This window comes from Acomys minous (assembly GCF_964271855.1).
Source record: "Acomys minous genome assembly, chromosome: 13".
Lineage (NCBI taxonomy): Eukaryota > Metazoa > Chordata > Mammalia > Rodentia > Muridae > Acomys > Acomys minous.
In genome coordinates this window covers 19,799,087-19,824,531 of record NC_140495.1, presented here as the reverse complement: position 1 = coordinate 19,824,531, position 25,445 = coordinate 19,799,087, and the positions used below count along the sequence as shown (strand labels likewise).

General features: G+C 46.4%; 1 protein-coding gene across 2 annotated transcripts in view; it reads right to left on the bottom strand.

Annotated features, from left to right (window-relative positions):
* Positions 1–288: 288 nt before the first annotated feature.
* Positions 289–25,445, bottom strand: part of LOC311581303 (inhibitor of carbonic anhydrase) — a 47,327-nt gene continuing 22,170 nt past the window's right edge. For both annotated transcript variants that reach the window (XM_084753413.1, XM_084753412.1), the window contains exons 7-17: positions 22,375–22,553; positions 19,501–19,672; positions 17,719–17,861; positions 14,905–14,995; positions 13,217–13,273; positions 10,357–10,512; positions 8,725–8,866; positions 6,108–6,172; positions 3,251–3,435; positions 1,273–1,465; positions 289–476 (exon numbers count right to left, since the gene is read on the bottom strand). In XM_084753413.1, the coding sequence (XP_084609539.1) occupies positions 442–476; positions 1,273–1,465; positions 3,251–3,435; positions 6,108–6,172; positions 8,725–8,866; positions 10,357–10,512; positions 13,217–13,273; positions 14,905–14,995; positions 17,719–17,861; positions 19,501–19,672; positions 22,375–22,553 (1,418 nt within the window). In that variant the 3' untranslated portion in view covers positions 289–441. The remainder of the gene's footprint in view (positions 477–1,272; positions 1,466–3,250; positions 3,436–6,107; positions 6,173–8,724; positions 8,867–10,356; positions 10,513–13,216; positions 13,274–14,904; positions 14,996–17,718; positions 17,862–19,500; positions 19,673–22,374; positions 22,554–25,445) is intronic.

Genomic DNA, 25,445 nt, shown 5'->3' with positions numbered 1-25,445 from the left:
CACTGGGCCATTTCCCAAAGGCTGTTTTTTTCTTATACTTATTTGTCTGTGTGTATACACTTGGTGGCACACTCATGCTACTAAGTCCATGTGAAGGTCAGAGGACAACTTGTGCGAGTCCGTTCTTTTCCTTCCACAGTGTAGGTCCCAGGGCTCAAACCCAGGCTAGTGCGTTTACTCACTGACCCATAGCACCAGCTCGTAAGCTATAATATTAGTAGATACTAAACTCAGAGGCACAATTTTAATATACAAAAGTCTTATCCCCTACCCTCACCCCCAAATCTGAGAACATTCAGTGATGTTTCCTGGGAAGTTTTTTTACTCGTTTTATTTTATTTTATTTGGTCAATTATGGCACTGAGTTATCAAGATGTCAGCACAAGGCCTCATGGAGACAGCTGGGCCTCCTGTCCCTGTGTTACCCCAGCTGAATGGGGTTTAATGTCTATGAAATGTGCAGGCATCCAGCAGTCCTGTGAAGCAAAACACAAAAGAAAATGTCAGGCCCCGCCAGTGCTTGCCACTCTCCTCTCTGCTCCCAACTCTCTGTGATCTTAAAAGCAAACTTCTTGAAAGTATCTTGGGAACCCCTTGTCTTTTAGAAGTAAGCCGTGGTTAATGGAGGTGGTTTAAGACCCTCATGGACACCCTCGGTTCTGCGATGTCTGTCAATAGGCACTTGTACTTTCCTTCCTCCTTGCTTTTGTTATCTCTAGCATGCAATGCAACGCTACAAAAAGTCAGGCATATTCCCAATAGTCCTATTATCTCAGCTTTAATTTTACTTCCTCATTTTCTTTCTTTCTGAGACAGCCATGCCATCTAAAATACGCATACCAAGACTCTTATAGGGCTAGCCGTGCTGTGTTTGTTTTTATTAACATTTGTGCCTTTTGCATAAAACCATCAGAAATCAGCCCTTTGCGGGTGGAATATACAGCTTGTGTCATTTCCCAAGCTCCAACTAGACCAGCAAAAGTGGGAAAACACACACAGGAGAAGAGCTTCCTTCCCCAAGTGGCTTCAGGCTCTGCTACACGTCTTGTCTCCTGCAGACAAGGTAGCGCTGCACAGACTGTGTCTTTCGCTGCTGTCTAGTTGCATTGACTCAGTGGTAGCTCTGACTCTTTCTTCAAGGCAAGGAGACAGTTTCCACTTCTCCATGCTCCCATCTGCATCCACTGAGAACTTGCCACACCTGAGTTCTTACTATAAACACACGGACGCCGAACCTTCCGTCATTTCTCCTTGGTGGTCGGTTCTACTTACCAGAGGACAAGCACTGCCTAAAGTTGTCCATCAAGGCAAGATACTGTGGCCCTAGGAAGGTTTTATATGTCGTTTGGTTCTGAAGGTTAGACAAGCACTCTGTGTCATCGCTGAACAGCAGGTCCTTAGCGGGGGAGGGGGAGTCAAACAGCTGGAACATCATGTACTCAAATCCATTTCTTCCGTAGAGCTCCTGGGTCGGGACAGAGAGTCAGTCACTGAGGGTGTCGGGAGGTATAGAGGTGTCTACTCGGGAACCCCAGGACACCCACAACAGTTTAGGATAAATGCTGTAGTACCAGAAAGCACGGTCTGTGGTTTAGAATCCTGGCTTTATCTTTTCCTTGCTAGGTGAACTTAGAAGAGAATTCCTCACCGGGCTCAGTCAACCTGTTTGCTCATTTGTAAATAGAGACAGTCACATCACACTGTGCAGTGACGTATGTAAAGAAATGTAAATAGAGAGGGGCCATATGTCACTATTTAGGCAGCCAGTGCCAGGTGTTTCCCCAGCTGTCTGGATCCCATGTCCTCTGCCGCCTGGAGCTCTTTCTTGCTGCTTTGCTGCTTCTATTCTCTGAATTCCAACCAGTTTCACACCTGCTTCCTACTTCTCTTCCTTAGTTCATCTCCATAGTTGCCAACATGGCAGCTTGTCTTATGTGAGATGTCCACAGTAAGGCTCACTTATCTTAATGGTTTTCTTAGGTGGGAGGGTTATTTTTGTTTGTTTTTGTTTTTGGTTTTTTTTTTTTCAAGACAGGGTCTCTCTGTGTAGCCTTGGCTGTCCTGAACTCGCTTGGTAGACCAGGCTGGCCTCAAACTCAAAGTGCTCCGCCTGCCTCTGCCTCCCGAGTGCTGGGATTAAAGGCGTGCACCACCACGCCCAGCTGTGAAGGTTATTTTTGATTGTCAGTGTTACCCACCTGGAAAAAGGGCTTTTCAGTCAATTAAAGCCTCTGTTGGATTGGCCTGTGGGCATGTCTATGGGTCATTTTATTTTTCTTTTTTAAAAATATTTTATTAATTTATTCATATTACATCTCAATTGTTATCCTGTCCCTTGTATCCTCCCATTCCTCCCTCCCACTTTCCCCCTACTCCCCTCCAGGGCATTTTCTTAATAGTGGATATAGGAGGGCCCAGCCCACCGTGGATGGTACCATCCCTCCACAGATAGGCTGGGACTATACAAGAAAGGTAGCTAAATGTGAGCCTGGAGCGAGACAGTAAGTGGTGTTCCTCCATGGTCTCTGCTTTAGTTCCTGCCTCCAGTTTCCTATCTTGAGCTCTCACGCGGCTCCCCCAATAATAGACTATAACCTATAAGCCAAATAAACCCTTTCTGTGGCTAAGTTTCTTTTGCTTAGTGTTTTAGCAAAGCAAAGAGAAGAAAACTGGAACACCAGGCCACCATTTAAAAAAAAACACGGATATGAAAGTGATTATATGATAAAATATAGGTTTCTTCTTTGAGGAACCTTCAAGAATGGGGTGTCTATTGCAATAGGCATAGGATATTATAGGTCTTCCTTCAGATCATTTGGGTAGGCATCTGCTACGCCATAAGATCAGCTCCTGTTGCCTTCCAGTAAGGTCATAAACTTCCTGGACAGTTGGCTCCTTAACTTTCAGGAAGCCCAGATGGCACCCAGCCAACTTATCCAGGTTAAGGTGACAAATTCAGATGGACCCAGTCTGCCTTTCCTACACTTAGGCACTGGGCCAACAACTCCCTTAGTTATTGCACCAGATGAAGAGAGAAGGGATTGATTCTTTTGGAGAATTCAGCAGTTCCAAAAGATCCGGTGTGTTTATTCAATGCTCTGAACCTTAGGGTGGAGAACATGTGGGCACCAGGACTGGGAGGCCCAGGGCCCTCTGAGCATAAGCTAAGCTGGGTGCACGGGCACATGGGAGTCAGTGCAGCTCGGGGAAGTGGGTGCTGAGACACAGACGTAGGTACTTGTGCCCATACCTGTTGGTTGACAATTATTCTGCGAACAAAGTCAGCCTTATCTTCCCTGGAGAACACAGCGTGGTTTGGCACTCTGGCCAGGTGGCAGTTCTGAGCTTCGGTCACAGGCTTCCTGGTGCCATCGAGGCACAGCAGCTCAAAGTCTTCGTGTTTCAGACCCTTAGCCCAAACCGCGGGGTTCTTTCCTAGGGAGAGAATGACGGATCAGCCACAGCTTAGAGCATTGGTCCAGGTGCCCTCACAGGGAATGAGATTGGCCTCCAGTGCCTGGCAATGCCACGCTACGGAGAAATAAAATGAATAGAAGAGAGAAATTCACAAACTCATAACCTTCTTTAGTTCTCCATTAGTTCCGTTGAGGTAAATATTTCTTTGTTTGTTTGTTTGTTTGTTTGTTTCTTTGAGGCAGGGTTTCTCTATGTAATCTTGGCTGTCCTGGAACTTTCTCTGTAGACCAGGCTGGCCTCGAACTCACAGAGATTCGCCTACCTCTGCATCTACCTCCTGAGTGCTTGGACTAAAGGCATATACCACTATGCCCATCTCAAGGCAAACATTTCTTAAAGTAGTCCCAAGGCGTTGCTGGAGAGATGGCTCAGCAGTTTAGAGCACTAGCTGCTCTTCCAGAGGACCCGGGTTCAATTTCAGGCACCTACACGGCAGCTCACTGCTGTCCGTAACTCCAGCTTCAGGAGTTCTGACACCTTCACACCAATGCTCATCAAATAAAAATAATAAATAAGTAAGGCAGTGTGCCAGGGTATTAACAAGCCTGAACAGGGAAACATCAGCATTAGGCCTGGCTTTGCTGGCCTAGAATGCCGCTCATCATCCAGGCTGAGCAGGGTTATTCAGCAAGATAGTGCATGAAGGATGTGCATGTGTGTTTGTGCGTGTGTGTGTGCGTGTGCGTGTGCGTGTGTGTGTGTGTGTGTGAAACATGGCTCAGACAGGACTTGCCCAGAGTCACACAACTAAAGACAAACTCACAACCAGAGATCTGGAATTGGGGGTGGGAAGCAGAGCCATGGTTTATGTGACTTTACCCAACGTGTTCTTCTTAGTAGTCAAGGTGGCAAATCACAAGGCTTGACAAAAGGCTGGTACAGGCCACTATGCTAGTAAGTTAGGAGGCTTAGGCAGGAGGACTGCAAGTTTGAGATTAGCCTGGAATGTGCAGCAAGACATTTTTTTAAAACTTAAAAAAAATAATGCCTGGGGCCAGTGAGATAGCTTGGTGGAGGGGGGTGGGGCAAAAAGTGAATTGCTGCCAAGTCTAAGGCCCTGAGTTCAGTCTTTGAGGCCTACATAGCAGAGGGAGAGAACTGACTCCAGGAAGTTGTTCTCTGACCTTGGAACAAACACATAACAAGTAAATGTAGATTTAAACAAGTAAATCGGTTAGAGAGATGGCTCAGAGGTTAAGGACCAGAGAACCTGGGTTTGAGTCAGTACTGACATGGCAGCTCACAACTGTCTGCAACTCCAACTCAGGGGATCTGATGCTCTCTTTTGTCCTCTACAGGCAACAGGCATGCATGTGGTATAGAAATATAAATATGTCTATGACATACATATGCAGGTAAAACATACATATAAAATTTAAAAGCAATCAACCAATAAACAAATAAAATGTTGGGGCCGTAGCTCAGTGGTATAGCATTTGCCTAGCATGCTCAAGACCCTCGGTTAAATTCTCCAGAACTGAATTTTTTTAAAAAATCAAAATTACAGTTCTGAGATTATTAACCAAAAAGGAAAAATTCAATAAATTAGAGAATGTTAAAATTAAGACTGTTGCTAGGCAGTGGTGGTGCTCACTTTTAATCTCAGCACTTGGGAGGCATAGGCAGGTGGAACTCTGAGCTTGAGGCCAACCTGATCTACAGAGTGAGTTCCAAGACAGCCAAGGCTACACAGAGAAACCCTGTCTCCAAAACAAAACAAAACAAACAACAAACAAAACAACAGCAACATTAAACTGTGCACTTGGGGGCTGGAGAGATAGCTAAGGGGTCAAGAGCACACTGCTTTTCCAAGGACCCAAGGCCAGTTCCTAGAACTCACGTCAGGCAGCTCCAGGTCTGGGGTTCCTAATGCCCTCTGTCTCTTTGGGTTCTTGCACACGTGTGGTGCACATAAACTCACAAAAGCACACACATATAAACAAACAAATAAATAAATGTTAAGAGGGGGGAAATGCAAGCCATAGAGACAGATAAGATATGTTTAAAAATGGGTAGGTGTCAAAAAAAACCTTTAATTTGCCTTGTCTGGCCTCAGTGAAAGAGGATGTGCTTAGTCCTGATGTGACTGGATGTGCCAGGGTGAGTTGGTGAGGCCAGGAGGGTGTGTGTGTGTGTGTGTGTGTGTGTGTGTGTGTGTGTGTGTGTGTGTATACTCCCCTTGTCTGAGGAGAAAGAGAAGGGGAAAGGGAGGAAGAGAGGGGTGGGACTGGGAGAAGAGGAGGGAGGGGATGCATCGGGATGTAAAGTGAATAAATAAATACATTTTTAAAAATAAAATTTTTAAAAGATCATGATGGTATCTAACACATATGCTGTTTAAAAAAAAATCAAAACATGGGTTAAAAAAAAAAGAATTCATGTCAATCAGGGAGTCAGGCATGCTCACATAGCCCATGGCGTCTGTGTTTTGTCAGCTGGGGTCAAGGCCAGGGTGATAATTAGCACCATAAAATCTAAACAGATTGGATCCCTATTAGAAATTCTAGGATCCCAGTCACTGGAGTCTGCTAGGTTTAGTTATTTAACTTCCACAGTTGCCTCTTGGGGAGCCACTGTGCGAGGGAAATGCAGATTTTCCAAGGAAAGGAAAGTGCAGTGCAGGCACCTACCATCAGTGTTCTGGAGAACTACGGGGTGCTTCAAGAAGGCCACGTCCCCCTTCTCAACCAGACACCTGCATAACAAGGGCCAGGTCATCAAAGAGAATCAACAGGAGTGAGAGGGAGCCACCAAGGGGGAGTCACACCCCTTCCTGGGCCCCCAGCACCCACACACAAGCAACTGTAGCACCTACAGGGCCCCCGGGTGTTAGGGCTTAGAGGAGGAAGGCGATGGAAAGACAGAATTGCTCCTTGAGTGGCACTTTGGAAAGCACCATTCAGGTCCTCTTTAAAAAGCCTCACCACTTCCCCCAGATGGGCTGCTTGTGTTCTCCCACTAACAGAGAGATCTAAGGGGCAGCGCTCTGCTTAGACCCACGGGACCACGTCGTGTAGTATCTATCACACCACGAGACACTGCAGGCAGTGTGGAGTTCCACCACACTCGAATGCTGGCTCAGTACTGACAACAGTGAGAGTGCTTCCCCAGACACAGCTCACCGTTAATCCCACGGGAAAATGTGTGCCTGTGGTGACATCTGTAGCCCAGCATTTGAGAGGCTGAGACCGAAGAACCTCACATTTAAGGCCAGTCTGGGCTACATAGTGAGGTTCTGTCTTCATTAAATAAATCAATACATAAATACTTAAGTAAATAAATGGCTCACCCACCAAACTTGACAATCTGACATTGATCTCTAGAGCCCGCCTGGTGGAAAGGGAGAACCAACTGCCTCAAGTTGTCTTCTGACCTCCACATCTGCACTATTGTGCATGAGTCTCCCTTACCCTCCCCCCCAATACAAATAGACAGACTAACAAACGAATGGATAGATAGATAGATAGATAGATAGATAGATAGATAGATAGATAGAAATATTGGAGCATATGTACGCACTCACAAATACACAAATTAATAAGCAAATAAAAATGTCTTGAAAAAGTATTGAAGTTGGGCCAAGCCTAATACCAAAATGCCTTTATGATATAAAAAAATTAATCTAGTTTAGCTTACATTGAACTTTATCAGATATTGTCACTAATGCATGACTGATAAGAGAGGTGAAAATTTGGAGGGCAGGATGAAGTCACTTGGCATGTATGGAGGCAGGAGAGTCTTCTAGAACAACACATGCTGCCTACACAGCTTCTACTCATTGAGGACACACACATGTACCCCAATCTGAACATGTCCTTCATGGACCATCATACTTAACACTCAGTCTGCCTGCTCAGCCAGGTCCACAGATTGAACAGGCATGGCCATCACATGCTGACCCAGCAGGTCACAAAGCAGACCATGCCTTCTCCACACTTCAGCCCACAAACCCTTATCGCTGACCTTACCACAGTGTGGTTTGTGCCATCCATCCCCCCAACCTCGCTGACTCAGTTATGGATTGTTCTTGATCCAGATTCTCTCGAGATGATTTCTTCTCGTTATTTAGTTCTCAGCTCTCCTGATCGCTAAGGTCTTCCCAGTGAACCTTTTCTAGAACTGCTCCCCGCCCTGGCCACTGCCACATCACTCCCTGCTGTGTTAGGATCCTGAACATCTTCCAAAGGCACATGACTTTTAAAGGTTTGGTTCTGAGCCGGGCGTGGTGGTGCACACAGTTAATCCCAGCACACAGGAGGCAAAGCAGGTGGATCTCTGTGAGTTCAAGGCCAGCCTGGTCTACAAAGAGAGTTCCGGGACAGCCATGGCTATTACACAGAAAATCCCTGTCTTGAAAAACCAAGAAGAAGAAGAGGAGGAGGAGGAGGGAAAAGAGGAAGAGGAGGAGAAAGAGGAAGAAGAGGAAGAAGAGGAAGAGTGGGAGGAGGAAGAAGAGGAAGGGGAAGAGTGGGAGGAGGAGAAGGAAGGATGCTTGTGAGAAATCTATCTTTAGGTCACTGAGGCATGTCTTTGAAAGGGATGGCTGGACCCCAGTGGCATTGGTTCTTTTAGATCATGGACTAGAACCTCTAAGACCATGAGCCAAAATGAACCTTTTTTCCTGAGAAGCTGATTGTCTCAGATGTTTTTGTTCTGAGGATGGAAAACTCTGTAACACATGCCTCCCCTTGGTCCCTCTACAATATATACAGTTGAGAAGAATCTTGCTTAGTTGGTGTTTACTGTCTTGCTCTTCCACTGGGTGGACAGGACCATGTATATTGGTGCTGGCTGTAATGCCTCTGCCCAGAACAGCACTTGGCACTCAGGGCTCTGTACTTCTTTTGCCTGGATGGATGGATGGATGGATGAATGGATGGAAGAGCCTAGAAGATCTATTGTAAAAGATACTCATGAACTGAGGTTAGGAAGCAAGTGTTTGGGTTTCTGCTGTGATTGATGGCTGAGGTTTAACAGAGCTCATGCCTTGTCTACAGTCACACAGAAGAAAAGAGGGGAAAGCAGACGCTGTACTGTCAATCTTGCCCTGTCAGGGTCCCTGAAGTACCTTCAGGAAGCTGGGCTGAGGGACCACTCTCTAGAAAACCTGGCTGAATATCAGCCTGCAGAACCACTGGGATTGCAGTAACTGTTAGCCAGTTCCAGCTCCACACACAGATAGCAGGATGATGAAAGGACGAGGAGATGAGGGGGTCAATGCAGTGAAAGAAATAGACAGACGCTAACCTGAGAGCTCCACTGGAGCCATAATATCCCTCGTGGCTGTTGGCAGCACACATGTGGGCTGGGCTGTTACCACCGGCACACAGAGCACAGAGGTGGGAGTCAGGGTTAGACCCTGGGGCACAGCTGCGACTGAAGAACACATCTGCAAAGAAAGAAAACCAGAGTCAGCTCTCCCTGTTGTTGCAGGAAAGCCTCAGGGTTTGTCCCTAAGACTGCCTGTAACACAAGCAGCAGCTGGTTATTTGGCAACATTATTAAGGGGCCGAGGAGATGGCTCGGTCAGCAAAGTACCTGCCATGCAAGCAAGAGGACCAGAGTTCAGATCCCCGGCACCGATATAAAAGCTGGATGCAGTGGCATAAGTCTGTAATTCCAGTGCTGTAAGGGGTGGAGACAGGTGGATCTCTGCAGCTCACTGGCCTGCCAGCCTAGTCAAACTGGTGAGCTCCAGGTTCAGTGAGAGACACTGTCTCAAAAAAATAAAATGAAGGCTCTTACTTCCAGGACTCAGGAGGCAGAGGCAGTTGCATCTCTGTAAATTTGTAGTTTGGTCTAGATGGCGAATTCCAGGGCTAGATGGAGGGACCCTTACTCGAACAATAATGGTAAGATGGAGAAAGTCTTCATTTACCAGGAGATTGGAATAGATGTGAGAACATCCTACTGAGACTCTAGGTAAGAGAAATATAGGAGATGGGGAAATAGAGGGACCCAGAGGGTCCTAGAAACCTACAAGAAGAACATCGTAATGGGTGGATCGGGGCCCAGGGGGGTCTGCTCAAACTATTGCACTAACCAAGGACAATGCAATAGTAAACATCGAACCCCTACTCTGATCTTCCCAATGGACAGGACATGTTCCACAGTTATGTGGAGAGTGAGGACTGACTTTAACATGAACTCTGGTCCTCCATATTTGACCACCTCTCCTTGGTGGGAAGGCCTGATGGCACTCAAATAAAGAATATAGCAGGCTACCAAGATGAGACTTGATAGCCTATGACCATATAGTGAGAGAGAAGCCTACAGACAGGGACCTGGCACCTGAAAAGGCCTGTGTGGGAATGAGGTCCAGATGTAGCATAAAAAACTTAATGGAGGCCATTGGAATAGATCGTCAAGAGAAGAGAGTAGGGAGGGGCAAGGCCCAGACCCCAGGGGATATTACTGTGCAGCTAGTGTTCTCTACCCCTGGAGTAAGGGGAGTGTTGTTTTAAAACATTACCTGTATTATCGGTACTATCAGAATTATCTGTAGGCCCATCAAAAGCAAGTGGGTGAGGCAGGGTGTGATGGCGCACACCTTTAATCCCAGCATTCAGGAGGCAGAGGCAGGTGAATCTCCATGAATTTGAGGCCAGCCTGGTCTACAAAGTGCGTCCAGGACAGCCAAGGAAACCCTGTCTCAAAAAACAAAACAAACAAGAACAACAACAAAATCCTAGTAAGTGGGTGTGGACAAGGGGGAGGAGCTACATAGGGAGGGGCGTGGCTTACCTTTTTTCTGTCAAGCTCTTGAACCAAATATCCATTTAGGACATTCCTTTTCATCCATTGACTGAATATCCCCCCCCCACACAACTCAGGAAAAAGCCCAAGGAGGGCACCACATCCCCTTCAGAGCACACTTACCGAAGTTGCAAGACCCGGTTTGGTTGTATATTAAGCCCATGGGGACATTCCAGCCTGCCGAAGTGCCAACTGCTGTGTGGCAGGACTTCTTGCCTTGCAGAGAGTTCCAGGTGATGCCAACATCTGATTTCTTAACCACGGCCACAACGTAATAACCTTGCAGTGGAGACACCAAGACACAAGCTCCTTACTGTTAGAAGGAGAGCAGACAGGAGTGGGAGTGTTCCTTCCATGGAACATTTAATGGCATCTCTATGTGGATAAGAATGTAAACTTGGTTTCTCCATTGTCCGTTCTGTTCCATCTCTTGGATGGTGTGTGGACACGTCATAGCCAATTGTACTGGCTGGTTTTGTGTCAACTTGACACAAGCTGGAGTCATCAGAGAGGAAGGAGCCTCAGTTGAAGAAATGCATCCATTAAGATCCAGCTGTAGGGCATTTTCTCAATTAGTGATTAATAGGGGGAGGGCCCAGCCTAGTGTGGGTGGTGTTATCCCTTGGACTGGTGGTCCTGGGTTCTATAAGAAAGCAGACTGAGCAAACCCTGAGGAGCAAGCCAGCAAGCAGCATCTTCCATGGCCTCTGTATCAGCTCCTGCCTCCAGCTTCCAGCCCTGCTTGAGTTTCTGTCTTGACTTTCTTTGGTGATGAATAGCACTGTGGAAATATGAGCTGAATAAACCTTTTCCTCCCTGTCTTAGTTAGGGTTTTATTGCTGCAACAAAAGACCATGACCAAAAAAGCGAGTAGAGATAGTAGAGACACACAGAAAGATAAGAGAGAGACAAAGACAGAGACTTAGAGGGATGGTTTATGTTGGCTGTTGACTTGGCATAATCCAGAACAACCTTAGACATAAATCTCTGGGCATGTTAGTAAGGTGTGATCTCAATTGGGTTAATTGAGGTGGGAAAACAGGTGCCATTCCCTGGGCCCCACAAAAAGGAGAAAGCTGTCCAAGCCCTGACATTCACTTCTCACTGCTTCCTGAGATGCTGATGCAACAAGACCAGCCAGCCTCCTGCTCCTGCCGCCGTGCAGGACTGTATCCCCTACAACTGTAAGCTAAGATAAACCCTTCCTCCCTTAGGATGCTTTTGCCATAGCAACAAGGAAAATAACTCATACACTTGATTAAATGCAGGGACCTCTCCATCTGTGCTCAGACTGACTGTTCCCTATCACAGCCAGCATGTGTCTGAACTGCCTTCTAACCATCCTTGTTGAACTACATTTGCATGTGACTGCAGCTCCAGGGAATTTCAACTTCTCTTGAAGCAGGCATGTTGTTTCTGACCATAAATGATGAGACTGGAATACATGGCTGACGAAAAGTTAGCCCTTGGTTTTGAGTATATGAAGACACAATCCAGAGAAGACATCTTCACCGTGAGTATAGAAAGTAGGAAGCCTCAGGGTCTTGTCTCACAGGGAGATTAGGGTGGGATGCTGCAGGTGAACAGGGATTTGACAACACTAACTTTATGACACATGGCCTTGGGGCCTTGTGCTCAACAGGAACAAAGTCCATTGAGGCTTTGTGTGCTGTGCTGGGCCAAACCTTCAGCTCTATAGATCTGAGTAAGCCTCAAAGTTCAACCTAGGCTCCATGTCACAGTACGTTTGTTTGTTTGTTTGTTTGTTTTGGGTTTTTTGAGACAGGATTTCTCTGTGTAGCCCTGGCTGTCCCCGGAGCTCTCTCTGTAGACCATGCTGGCCTCAAACTCACAGACATCCACCTGCCTCTGCCTTCTGAGTGCTGGGTTTAAATGTGTGTGCCACCACTGCCCAGCTGTCACAGTGGATTTTTAAATCTTAGTGTTCATTAAACCCAAAACAGGCTTCTTGCTTCAGCCAGGGAGTGTTTGACCTGATAGGACTAAGAAGATCCCAAAGGTATTTTATTTCCAACAGATTCCCAGATGGTGCTGATGATGCTGATGATGCTGGTCCCTGGACCACACTCAAGGACCATGCTCCACCATGCTTTCAAGACTGGACCATCAAGAGAGATATAAACTCTTTCATCCATGGAGAGATGCCAGGCAGGAGAACTCATCTCCTGGGGGGTGGCTTTGCTCTAGGACCAGGTTGGCTCCCCTGTCGGTATGTTCCAGATAACCACAGGGTGGTTCCCATTTTTCCTTGTCCTCCTTAGCAGCTCCTGGGAATCTCCTTCTCTCATGTGGCTTCACTTGATCCCAGAAGTGCCTGGATGGCTCCTACCCCAGGGCTACCCCGTATGCAAACATGGGTATGGTGCTCTGTCAGAAGAGTTGGGGGGAGAGTCCCCACTCATTTAAACTCTCCTCAAGCTCACTGACAGCCACCTCTAACTGTGTGCCTCTGGGAAGCCACCCAGTGCCTGGGCCTCAGTGTCCCCATCAACATACCATGAAGCAACAACCCCCATTCTACAACGTTGCTGAGGAGAATAAACAGGTGTCCTGTTAACAGAAGTCATTCACCTGTCAAGGGCCCTGCGGACATCAATTATTATGACTGCTTTAGGACAGCTTTGTATATCAACAATAAATTCCAGCTTCTACTTTCAACTCTAATAAACTGACTTTTAAAAAAAAAGTTATGTGTCTATGTGTGTGCCTGTATGAGGCTATGTGTACCATACTCATGAAGGTATCGCTGGCAGAGGCCAGAAGAGGGCACCAAAGAGGAAACTGGAATTACAGGTGTTTGTGAGCCACCTGATGTGGGTACTGGGCACCCTGGGTCCTCTGAAAGACCAATAATTATACTTCACTGCTAAGCCCCCAATTTTGTTTGTTTCCAAGGCTCCCTTTACCCTCTTCCCAAGGATAAGGTTCTGCTTTTGAACAGATGCACTGTTCGCTGACTCACCTTCCAAAGGTGCATTCACACACTTGGATCCCAGCCTCCCACTGCCGTGTGTAGACACTGAAAAGAAGAATACAAATGTCAGTGGTCCATGTTAAACTCTCACATCGCTCTAGCCAAGCTGCGAGCTTCTCAGTCGCAACGGAGATCGAATGAGATGAGAACTGCTGGGTAGCTATCAACTGGCAGAGGTTCTGCAGCCCATTTCAGCTCCCCTTCCCCTGCCCTTTGCCATTAGAGCATTAGGTTCTATCCCAGAATCTCAACACTCAACAGATACAAAATAAAGTAAGATGAAGGGGAGAAGAGAAACCGCTCGCTGTAGGTACTGGTGGCGATCCTTTTGAAATAGCTGTCTGGATATGACTTCTTCCCTGAGCTAGCAGCAAAGCTAACCCAGGGGCTATCTGGCAAGCACTGTGATGGTTCTATTCACACTGCATGCCCTCCATAATAAGAGGTACGATTTTGTAATCTTTCTGCTTGTGACTGTCTCAGCAGAGGCAAAGACACTGAAAAGACAGACAGTTGGTTCCCTCGCTTTGGCTGTTAGACTATTGAAAAACGGCAGTCCCAGTGAAATTGGTATTCCTCCAGGAATCTCATTCTGGGGAAGGAAAAGACTAAATTAAAGTACTACTGACTGCTGACAGCATGAGGAAGGCCTTGTCTGTAGGAACCCGGATCCAGGAGGGGGTGAAGGGGGTGGAGTCATGATCCGGGAAACTGACTCCCGAGACAAACATTGAGGTGTAGATCTATTTTTATTGTGCAGAAGCACACCTTTTTATACACCCTTTGGACCAATGGGGAGTCAATATAAGCTCTGGGGTAGCCAACCATCCCACTGTCACTATGGGTGGATGCCAGGCCTGCCAGCACCAGAGTGACTTCCATGAAGTGGGGGGGGGGGCAGGAAGCAGCCACCACCCTGTTCCAGACCCATTCTGATGCTCTACTAGTTTGCCAGGATCCTCTATTTTGTGTCACACAGTATGCCAGCAGACATGGCCACTCCTTGTACTATAGAGAGGTATGGAATCCTCCCACATTGTCCACTGGGCCCCACTCTGGGGCCACAGCACCCACACTTGTCTCCTAGGGAGAGATTCCATACAGTTCTGACACGTGTGAAGCCACTTTACAGGGTATACTAAGGCCAAAAAGCATGATGGGTGGATGGATGAGACCACACCGTGACCAGGATTGCAATCCATGCATCTCTCTTGCCTTCTATTTAAACCCGAACCTTCATATTAGGATCCTATGGATGGAATTGGGGATCATGATGCCTCTAATTCATCATGTGACTATGCTGAATAAACTTCTCTCTCTCTCTCCTCCATCCCTCCTTCCTTCCCTCCCTCTGCCTCCCACCTCCACCTCCCTCCCTTCCTCTCTCCCTCTCCCTCTCTTCTTCACTATTATGTGACTCTTTAGTTGGTGTATTGAGGGGAGTGCCTGAGCTTAACTTGTCATGCTGCTGGGGACCAGTCCTTGGTTTTAAAGCCTTTGGAAACATACCCAACACTCACACCAGTAGCTTGACTGTGGACTAGAAGATTCTACTTCCAAAAGCCCTGAGCTGCAAAAATAGCTACCATCATCCTATCAGAAAATGACATTACTTCTTCACCTTCCTGTGCCCATGGACCAGGAGGAAACACAGAGGAGCCCCACCCTCCACTCACGATAGTTCTCGCCCAGGATGGGCACCAGACCACAGTGGCCTGCAATGTAGGCGAATCCTCCATCCAGGCTCATGGCGTCTGCTTCTCCTTTCTAAAGTTAAGAAAGAAATCAACGGTGAGCTGTGCAGCTATCTCTCATCTCACTGACCCTCGGAGTTTTCATCTTGTGAGCTTCCTGTCTCGTGCCCTTATTTAGCCAGACCATGGCACTCCCAAGTCTTCTGCTGTGGAAATAACTGAATTTAGAAAACTAGAACTGAGCCGGGCAGTGGTGGCGCACACCTTTAATCCCAGCACTCGGGAGGCGGAGGCAGGTGGATTGCTGTGGGTTTGAGGCCAGCCTGGTCTACAAAGTTAGTCCAGGACAGCTAAAGCTACACAGAGAAACCCTGCCTTGAAAAATAAAAAATAAAAAATAAAAGAAAAGAAAAGAAAAAAGAAAAAGAAAAGAAAGAAAGAAACAAGGGCTTCACTCAGGCCATGTTCTCTGGATATTCCTGTGTCCTCCTGGGAGACATCCCCCAACCCCACTCCAGACATACCCAGAGCACGCTTTCTTTATGACTGTTGCTACTTAATTCAGCAAGCCACATGGCCAGACTCAGGAACTATATTTAATCTGCTTCATGGGAAATATTTTCTTTCAATCACTGGGGTTTAAATCTGTTCCCCCCAAATCCCCATCAGCACCACACTCATAACAACACTGCAAGAAATGTTTCCAATAAATAATTAACTAACAAAATAATTAATAAACAATAAGCAATTCATTCATAGTTAATTTGATATGTTAATCAAGATTCTATATAGAGCAACTAATGTTTTCGTATAGTCATAAATAAGATCACTGAGATTAAAAACATAGCTTATGAAATGTAGCTCATACTTGTAATTCCATCACTGAGAAAGCAGAGGCAGGAGAATTACCACAAGTTCAAGGGTAGGCTGGGCAACAAAATGAGTGCCAGACCAGGCAGCAATATAGAGTGTCAGTATGATGTTATTATGGAATTCAAATGCTGATTTCTATATCCCCCAAATCTGGTTGCAATCCTTGTTCTAAGAATCTCCTGTCTCAATGTTGTATAAACATCACTCCCCAATTGTCCCCTGATATGCCAATAAAGCAGCTTACAGCCAATCACTGAACAGGGCGCAGAATAGGGCTGGACTTCCTGCCAGCCAGGGCAGGAGGGGTTAGGAGAGGAAGTAAGGGATTCAGCCATGGCAGCTGTGCAGAGAAAGCCTTAAAGTGCAAGTATCTCAGAAATTTACACTGAGAGGAAGACAGACTAGCTTAGAGGGTTAAGAACAGAGTAATTACTGCTCAGCTGTTATGCTGTAAAGTTTCATAAACAAATAATATAATAGAGTCTCAATTATTTTGATGCTAGCCAGGGTAATAGAGAAACTGAGGAACAAATGCAATTTTTTAAGAATAACTTTAACAATAGAGTGAGACTTTGTATTAAACAGCAGCAACAACAATGCTCATTCATATGTATGCTTCACTTTTGACTCCTTGACTGCTCTAGAAATTGGAAAACTAACCAGAGCAGGAAACCAGTATCCTGACCTAGGCTCTTTCCCCAGCACTGTGCAGTGGCTGGGGACGGAGCTCAGGGAGAAGTGCAAGGCCTCAGTTTAATGCCCAGTACCAGAGAAACAAAACAAAACAAAACAAACAAACAAACCTCTCAAAAATAGAGTTAAAAAATAAAGGCTGGAGAGATGGCTCAGAGGTTAAGAGCACTGGCTGCTCTTCCAGAGGTCCTGAGTTCAATTCCCAGCAACCACATGGTGGCTCACAACCATCTGTAATGGGATCTGATGCCCTCTTCTGACAGGCAGGCATACATGCAGGTAGAGCACTGTACACATAATAAATAAATCTTAAAATAAATAAATAAATGGCATATGGTGAACAAATATACTTAAACACTGGGCAGTGAATCACTCCCTATGCCTCATAAAGTCAGATAATACAGAAAGTGTGATTTGATAAATTAACAAACCAAAGCAGAGAGAGGCTTATTTTTCTGATAGATGGTTTAATTCCTACAATAACCACTTTGCAACACAGCCTCCAGGACCTGGCTATTCCAAAGCACACATCCCTAAATACTGTGCTGTGTACGTTTTTAAATTCATAAAATGATGAAAAGTACCCAGTGGGCTTTTGGTGAGGTTCAAGGGAGTTAATGAAAGTTTATGTGACATGTAGAAAGTAGCCGCAGAAGCATTAGCTACCAATTAACATTAGCAATGAACTCAGAAATACTCATAGTTATAGTGATACATTTTCTTCAGTTGCACATTTATAGTAGCAAAGTAATTATTAAACAACTCAAATACATATATGGAATATTCTGTGGGATATTGTGCAGGCTCTGTTTGTTTGTTTGTTGTTTGTTTGAGACAAGGTATCATGAAACCCAGGCTGGCCTCAATCTTACTGTGGAGCCAAGAAGAGCCTTCAACTGGCCCTCTAGCTTCTGCCTCCCAGGTGCTGGGACTACAGCTGTGTGCTACCAAACCTGGAGAGGCAGCTATTAACAATCACATTTTAACTGACATTTTCATGACCTAAGAAAGTATACTTGCTGCTGTGCCCAAGACTTTAAATAACAAAAGTAGCTCACATTTATTAACAGAGTGCTCTATGCCAGTAAATATCTAGTGTACTCAAGTTGTAATCTTTATAACTGACAGGCTTAGGAAACTACAGGCCCATAAAAACCTGAGGCCTATGGGTTAGCGCCAAAAGGTTTATCCAAAATCAGGAGGCCACATGAGGAAGGGGGACTTTCCTACCGTGATGGCAGAAATGCAGTCCTCAGGGGTCCCCTCTGTGGCACATGCCAAAGCGCCACCACTCACAGCACTCCACTGGTCACATTTGGCTCTCTCCTCTTGGCCCACGGCACACCATGTCACCCTCTGGGAGTGTCCCAAACCTAGGATGCATAGAGATGCTGCAAAGACCCAAAGAAAGCCCAGACAGCTGCAGACATGATGCCTAACAGGACATCAGCGATGGCCACAGCTCCTTGCTGACTGTCATTGTCCAGAAGTGGAGAGTCAGTTATTTGTGAATAACAGTAAAGGCAGAGTTCTTCCTTCCATCCTGATGTCAACTTCCCCAGAGAAGCTTCTCTGCTCTCCATTCCAGCTTCTTAGCTGGGCCTTCTGGAACTTTCCTTTACAGATCTTCCATCCAGGGAGCAGCCCATGGCAGTCATGCATTCTGCTCTGATGGTCTTATTGTTGCTGCTCACTGGCTTGTTAGCTCACATTTGATACATGAACTGCTTTTCTGTCAATGCTCAGTGACTACTGCTTGACTAAATGGAAGGTGAAAACAGAGAAGAAGCAAAGAAAGGGGTGGTAGAGGCCGGTGGAGGGGGGTGGGGGCACTGCACTCAAAGTCTCTGCAAGGCCTTTCTGGCTCTGCTCCTGATGGTAGGCATGGCCATGTTTCCAAGTCAGCTTAGGACAGACTGTCCTCCCTGTTGGACAGACCTGTCACTGGGTGAGTGGACTGACTCAGTTAACACAAGAAGCTGGAGCCACTGTTGCTTTAAGTCATCTATAATAGGAAGGTCCTCAAATCCCTTTTGTGGGGACTTGAAGGATACCTCAATAATGGAGTCCTTGCTTAACGTATGTGAGGCTCTGAGTTCAAGCCCTAGCACCACCACCTCCACCAATACACTGTTCTCGCCATTACATAACGTAGACCTTTCTCCTGGCTTAGCAGGACATCTGCTCATTGGCCTGGTGTATTGAGTAGCTCTCCCAGGCTTTGCAGGCCAATACAGTTAAAAGGTGGCACTTGGGGCTGGAGAGATGGTTCAGTGGTTAAGAGCACTGACTGCTCTTCCAAAGGACCGGGGTTCAATTCCCAGCACCCACATGGATGCTCACAACTGTAACTCCAAGATCTGACACCCTCACACAGACAGACATGCAGGCAAAACATCAATAGACATAAAATGAAAATAAATTTTAAAGAAAAAGTGGCACTTGCAGCCACCTGTGGCAGGATATTAGATCACACTGTGAACCTCGAGATCATGTTGTTTGCTGGAAAAACCTGTTTCTTGTTGTGGTGTGGCTTAGTTCTAGTACTGATCTTTGATCCAAGAACTTTCTGCTTGACTATTGTGAACAGGATTAAAGAAAGTCAACTATAGGTCAAGAGGAGGAGCGAACAATCAGCTGACAGGAAGTGAACATAGGAAAAGAACCCAGAGAATAAGATAAAGTCAGGGGGATGGATAGAGAGATGTGCAGGAAGTAGAAGGGAGGGACATTCAGTTTGAGGGTTTTTTTTTGTTTTTGTTTATTTTGAGACAGCGTGGGGAAGGAGCATTGTTTTGGGACATCGGCTGAGGAGAAAGGTCAGCGGGGTGCTTCCTCTGCCTCTCTGAGCTAGCAGGCTTTCACCCCAGCACCTGGCTCCCGAGTCTTCATTGGTAAAAACTGAACAATTGAGTTTTGATAGAAACAAGAGCCACCAGCTAAGTCTCAGTCTGTAGCCTCCCCTCACCCAGTGGCTGAAGCTCGGCAGATCCCTCCCCGCGTCTGACATACCTCTCTTTAGATTCTGAATGTCAGAGAAAAACTCATATCCCAGGTACAGGTTGATGTCCATCTTTGGAGGGACCCTGAGAAGTCCACGAGCAGTGTCAGTGAATAGCAGGTCTTTCCCGAGAGAAGAGCCGAAGAGCTGAAATGTCGACGACGTGCCTTTCCCAAAATGTTCCTGTGCAGGGGCAGGAAGAAATGGAGGAGTGAGTGCCGTTGACAGGAAGGTGAAAGTCAGGACAAAATGAAGCCAAACCATGTAAGGGAAAGAGAGGGGAGAGCCACACAGCCATCCTTGCCCACAGTCTCCTTCTACTGTTTCAGTTGCCAGCAATTAACAGCATTCTGAAAATACTAAGTGGAAAGTTCCAGAGAGAAGCAATACATTTTAAATGACTTTAATTGTAGTATAGGTTGTATTTTTTTTATTCTTGGTAATCTCTTATCATACTTAATTGTACATTAATCTTTATTAATACCTTTGAGTGTACAGATTGCTGACTTACAACAGTTTGACTTTGTTTTTTTTTTAAAACACAATGATAAAAGAACACAGCTTATGGTGTCCAAGGAGGATCTATCTGTCTACATATCTATCTATCCGCCTATAACTAGCTTGTTATTCATCTATCTATTTATCTATCAATAGGGTAAGACTTTCTGCAGCTACAGGCATCCACTAAAGCTTTTAAAATAAACACCTAAGCCAGGCATTGTGGTGCACACCTGTGATCCTGGCACCTGGGAAGGCAGAGGCAGGAGGATCGCTGTGAGTTTGAAGCCAGCTTGATCTACAAAGTGAGTCCAGGGCAGCCAAGGCTACACAGAGAAACCCTGTCTTGAGGAACCTAAACAAATAAATAAATAAATAACCCTTTACACACAGATAAAGGAAGATAGGAGATTAAGGCTTCTAACAAGTCTTTTCAGGGACAGTTTTACTCAAATTCCATCTAGTCTGCATCATGTAGACTCAGGAAAACTATAAGGAGCTGACCTCCAGACCTATAGAAAGGGGTTTGAGTTAGTCATGTGCTAGGCAGTTGCCCACCTCCAGTAGCGCTGCTGCTGTGTGTTCCCGTGGGCAGAGTGATGGCTGCCTCTTTCTTGACTGACTGCCCTGATGGCAATGCCAACCTTCGCCCTGAAGTTGCTTGTTCCAGCACCGTTGCCACAAGGGCTGCAGGTCAGATGTCCTGGACCTCAGGTTTGTTGCTAAGGACCAGTTATGGGAATTAAATGTCTCCTTTCAGGCTCCCCAAAATAACCCAAGTGTCCTTTGCCTGTGTCTCCTGTGCCTGCCTCACAGCAGTTCCCAGTTGCAGCCTATAGTAGCACAAGCCCACGGGGCTCTGTCAAAGGACTGCGTTCACTAGGTATGGTGGCACATGTCTGTAAGCCCAGCACTCTGGAAGCTGAGAAAGGAGGATAAGGAGTTCAAGTCCATCTTTGGCTACATAGCAAGTTCAAGGCCAGTCCAGGCTACATGAGACCCGTCTCAACAAAAACCAAAATAACAACAGCAGCAGCAGCAAAAAAAAAAAACAAAACAAAAACAAACAAACAAAAAAAAACCCAACCACATCAAATGACTGTATTTAGCTCTTACAGTGGCTCTGTGTGAAATGCCACCTGCTGCTTTCCCTAATGCTTATTAGCCTACACCCTGTCTTAGACAAGCGCACACACAGCTTATCCCAGGGGCTCAGGATTTATCCCAAAATGCCCTTTAAATCGCTTCCTCTGTTAAAACACAAAGCACCTGGCCCATATTCTCAAGGTGGTGCAATTCGTCCTGATGATGATGTGTTTGTGTCCACTCTGTGTGCCTGTGCGATTCCATGGCAACCCTGTCTAGTTTGTCTCTGAGTATTGTTGGGGACGGGCCATATGGCCAATGTTCTTCCATCTTGTCAGAGCCTAGGTTCCTATTTCTCCAGCAGTCTATCATTTACCAGAAACCAGCTGACCCTGTCGTGGTTCGGCAGTTAGACACCTGTTGTGGTTTATTGTGGGGGATGGTCATTCTAAGACCCCAGAGCTACTCCTTTCTGGCTATAAACTAGCTTTTCCAGTAAGACTACTGGTAAGATCAGATTAAAGGCCAGCTGCCTGCGAGCAGCAGTTTGGGGAACTTTTTCCTGACTAACCACATCTTTTACAACTTCCCTTTCTCTCTGGAATTTCTCCATCTTCTGTGATTATATCAGCTGTAAAGGTAGACACCTGCTGGAGCATTCCAGAGTCAGGTATCCATAGCAACTCTCGCTTATGCAAATACCCATGCCCAAGTGCCTATAAAAACTCTGTATAATTTTTCAATGAACAGAGCTTGATCAGAATCCAGACTTGCCCTCATTTATTTGTGTCTCCTGCCCCCCACTTGTCTGCCCCCTCCACAGGTACCCATTGAAGACCCTGCAGGCCGGGTCAGAGTATGAGCACCGTGTTGGCACAGGTGGGACAGGGCACAGAGGCTGGCTGGGAGAGATGGCCACCAATACAGAGACAGTGCTTATGTTCTGTCAGGGGGGTATTTATTTGAGGCAGATGGGACTCTTTAGAACTGAGTGACATTAGACAGGAAGTGCTTCTGAGAGTCTTTAGCCCCTCACATTGGTGATGCCTGTTACATGGTCCCTACTGCCTCTACCATCTGTGATAAACACGGACCTGCTAGATTGCTGGTGAAGGGATCGAATGTGCTAGCATCACCCATTGTGTCCTGAATGCACGAAGACTTCTAGCATTACTGTGGCCACATGGCGAGGAGGACCACCCCCCCACACTCCCCCCCCACCCCCCCTCACACACATACACTCTACCCGAACACTGAAGCTGGGAGCTGCAGCCTGGGAAAAGGACGTCAGGAGGGGTTACCTGGGCCACCCTGAGAAGCTCTTGAATCAGGTCCTCCTTTCCGTCCACACTGCGAGCCACAACGACATGAGAAGGGACCCGGGCCAGGTAGCACTGCTCGTATTCATCCACCGGCCTGCGGGTGTTGTCAGTGCAGAGCAGCTCATACTGGTCCCTGTCAGCCTTTTGTGGCAGGACCTCTAAGGAGGGAAAGTCAGAGTCCAGGTGAGCGGGCTGAGCCAGGAACTGTGGTGATGCATGCACTGACGCATGCCCTGACACGCTGACGCACGCACGCATGCACGCACACACACACATAGGCACCACCACCACACCACGAGAATCCTTTCCAAACACACTTTACGCAGGTGAGAGAGCGGAGGACTTATCAGGGAATACAGTCTCAGTGCACACCACACAGGGATGGGTAACCATGGCTGGCTGCAGCTCTGAAAATAAAATCCGTGACAGCAAACACATTTATCAGAGATAACCCACAAGACACCTCTTTACACTCTATCCCCCAACTTAAAAGAGACCAGGCATGGAATGAGCACATTATAGACAGGAAGAAACAGAGTCAGGGTAAAAGGTCACTTGTCGGAGTCTCATTGATGCTGTCTGCCTTGCTGGGGCTGTTCGCACCCCTCGTGAAGGCAGCCAAGTTCCCCAGAGACACAGCCTGCTGGGGGAAAGCACTAAGAAAGAGAGCCAAGGGGGAGGAGGCACAGGGTCCCAGCCAGGGTGCAAAGCACGGGTTCCTTAGTTACCACTGTGTTGACTTGGGTGTTAATGGACTTTGTGCATTCATAAATTAAAGTCCTAGTCCTAATCCGAAGTATCTCCAAGTGTGACTACTTTGAAGTAGTCCTTCCAAATGTACACCATTAAGATGTGACCATAGTGGAATACCGTGGGCTCCTAATCTAATACAACTGGTGTCCTTATGAACAGAGGAAATTGGGCCAGAGATAGGCACACAGGGAGCCTGAGCTATGAACATGATGTCAAACAGGGATGATTTGTGTGTACAGGCCAAGGAATGCCAGAGATGGCCACCCGGGCAGGAGAGCAGCAGCCTGATCTTGAAATTCCAGCCTCCACAAGGAGGGGTTGATGAGTGTCTATTGCTCAAACCACCCAGCGTGTGGCACTTTGTATTGGCGGGCCTGGAAAACGAACCCAGGCAGTCTTTGGGGTTAATGAAAGTCTCAGAGTGAAAGAGAAGGAGCAGCAGGCTTCTCCCTGCTGCTCATAGATGGAGTCCATGGCCTGCCTGGGCTGGAGTCCTGGCCTAGCTTGGCCAACTTGGTGAGACTAAGTGTCAAAAGGGAAAGAGTAAAAAGAGAGCTGGGACATATAGCTCGGTGGCATGGCATTTGCTGGATTAGCAAAGCTGTCATTTTGGTCAGACCTGGGGGAACAAAGGGGGAGGAGGGAAGCAGGGGGCTGTCGAGGATGGAGGAGAGAGGGACACTGTGGGATGAATTTAGGCTTCTCAGCAGCGTGGGGATCAGCTCTGATGAACTGAACGCAGAAGCCCTTTTTATTGCTTGTTACACAAAAGGCCCGTTTAGCAAGTCAGTTCCTGAGTACATAATCTCTTCTCAGCTCTAGGAGTTGTCTTAGGGAACCACCACCTAAGCAAATACAATCATTACAGGAATCCCAGGTTTGCCAGGAATGTCTGGGACTGAGCTAAGGGTCTGAAATTCCCAAGGAAGAGCTCCCCTATAAATCTCAGATATCAATCACTGATTATTTACAAGACAGTAATTCAAGTCTAAGAGGCCATCATGCCAGAGTAAATGCCCAGGTGCAGTGGCTCTTCCAAAATTGTATTACAGAGACTACCATTGGAATCTGGGGATCATTATGATTTAAATTCAGTATGTTAAAAAATCCACACATTTAAAATATCTGTATTTTTAAAATACTGAGTAAATATGGAAGACCATACCCATAATCCCAGTACTTTAGAACAAAGAAAGAAATGAATTATTTTTTAATTTTTAATTTTATTTAATTAATTGATTTTAGACAGGATCTCACTATATAGCCTTGGATGGCCTGGAACTCAGTATGTAGAGCAGGCTGTCCACGAATTCACAGACATCCTCCTGTCTCTCCTTCCCAATGGCTGGGATTAAAGGCATGTACCACACCTTACCAGGTCATGAATTTTTGATGAATTAGTATCATTAAAGTTAAAATTCAAAAAAATCCATGTGCTCCAACAACCTCAGAAAGAAAATGCTTTTCTACCTTGCTCACTAGAGGGCGCAAGCAGTGCTGACAGCAGGCCTTAGCTAACCACCAACGATCATGACAGACGGCATTTAGGTTGAGACTGAGGGCAGGGTAAACTGTGAGGATTGAAAACTTCCTGGAAGCCTTTTTATAAATCCCCATCTTAGCACATGGGTATACATTTGAGCTTTATACATTTTGAATGGCTCAGTGTGTTTGTACCTGATATTTAATTGGCTATAAAACTAAGAGCCAGGAGTAGTGGCGCACACCTTTAATCTCAGCACTTGGGAGGCAGAGGCAGGCGGATTGCTGTGAGTTCGAGGCCAGCCTGGTCTACAAAGCTAGTCCAGGACAGCCAAGGCTACACAGAGAAACTGTCTCGAAAAACAAAACAAAAACAAAAACAAAAAACAAACAAACAAACAAAAAAACAAACTAAGAATCCGGCCAGGCCTAAAGGGTTTTTCCTGTAACCCAGCTACTCTGCAGGCTGAGGCAGGAAGATAGGAAATTTGAGACCTGCCTGGACTCTAGAATGAGTTGGAGAGCAGCTGGGAAGCTCAGTGAACTCTTGCTTCAAACGACCAAAACTAACAAATACGAAGCAAAAGAAGATTTAAAAACGCAACCTTGTGACAGAGGGTTTGGCCAGCACGTGTGAAGCCTGGGCTCCGTTAGAGCTGAATTGTCCAAGTGGTAGAGAGGGGTATCGTGTTGCTTTTGTTTTCACATTTTAAAACAAAGGTGTGCGTATTGGGGGTTGTTGCTCAGGTGTAAAGCGCTCATCTAGTGCGTGCAAGGCTCTTGGTTTAATGCCGGGCATTGCAAAAACAACCTCT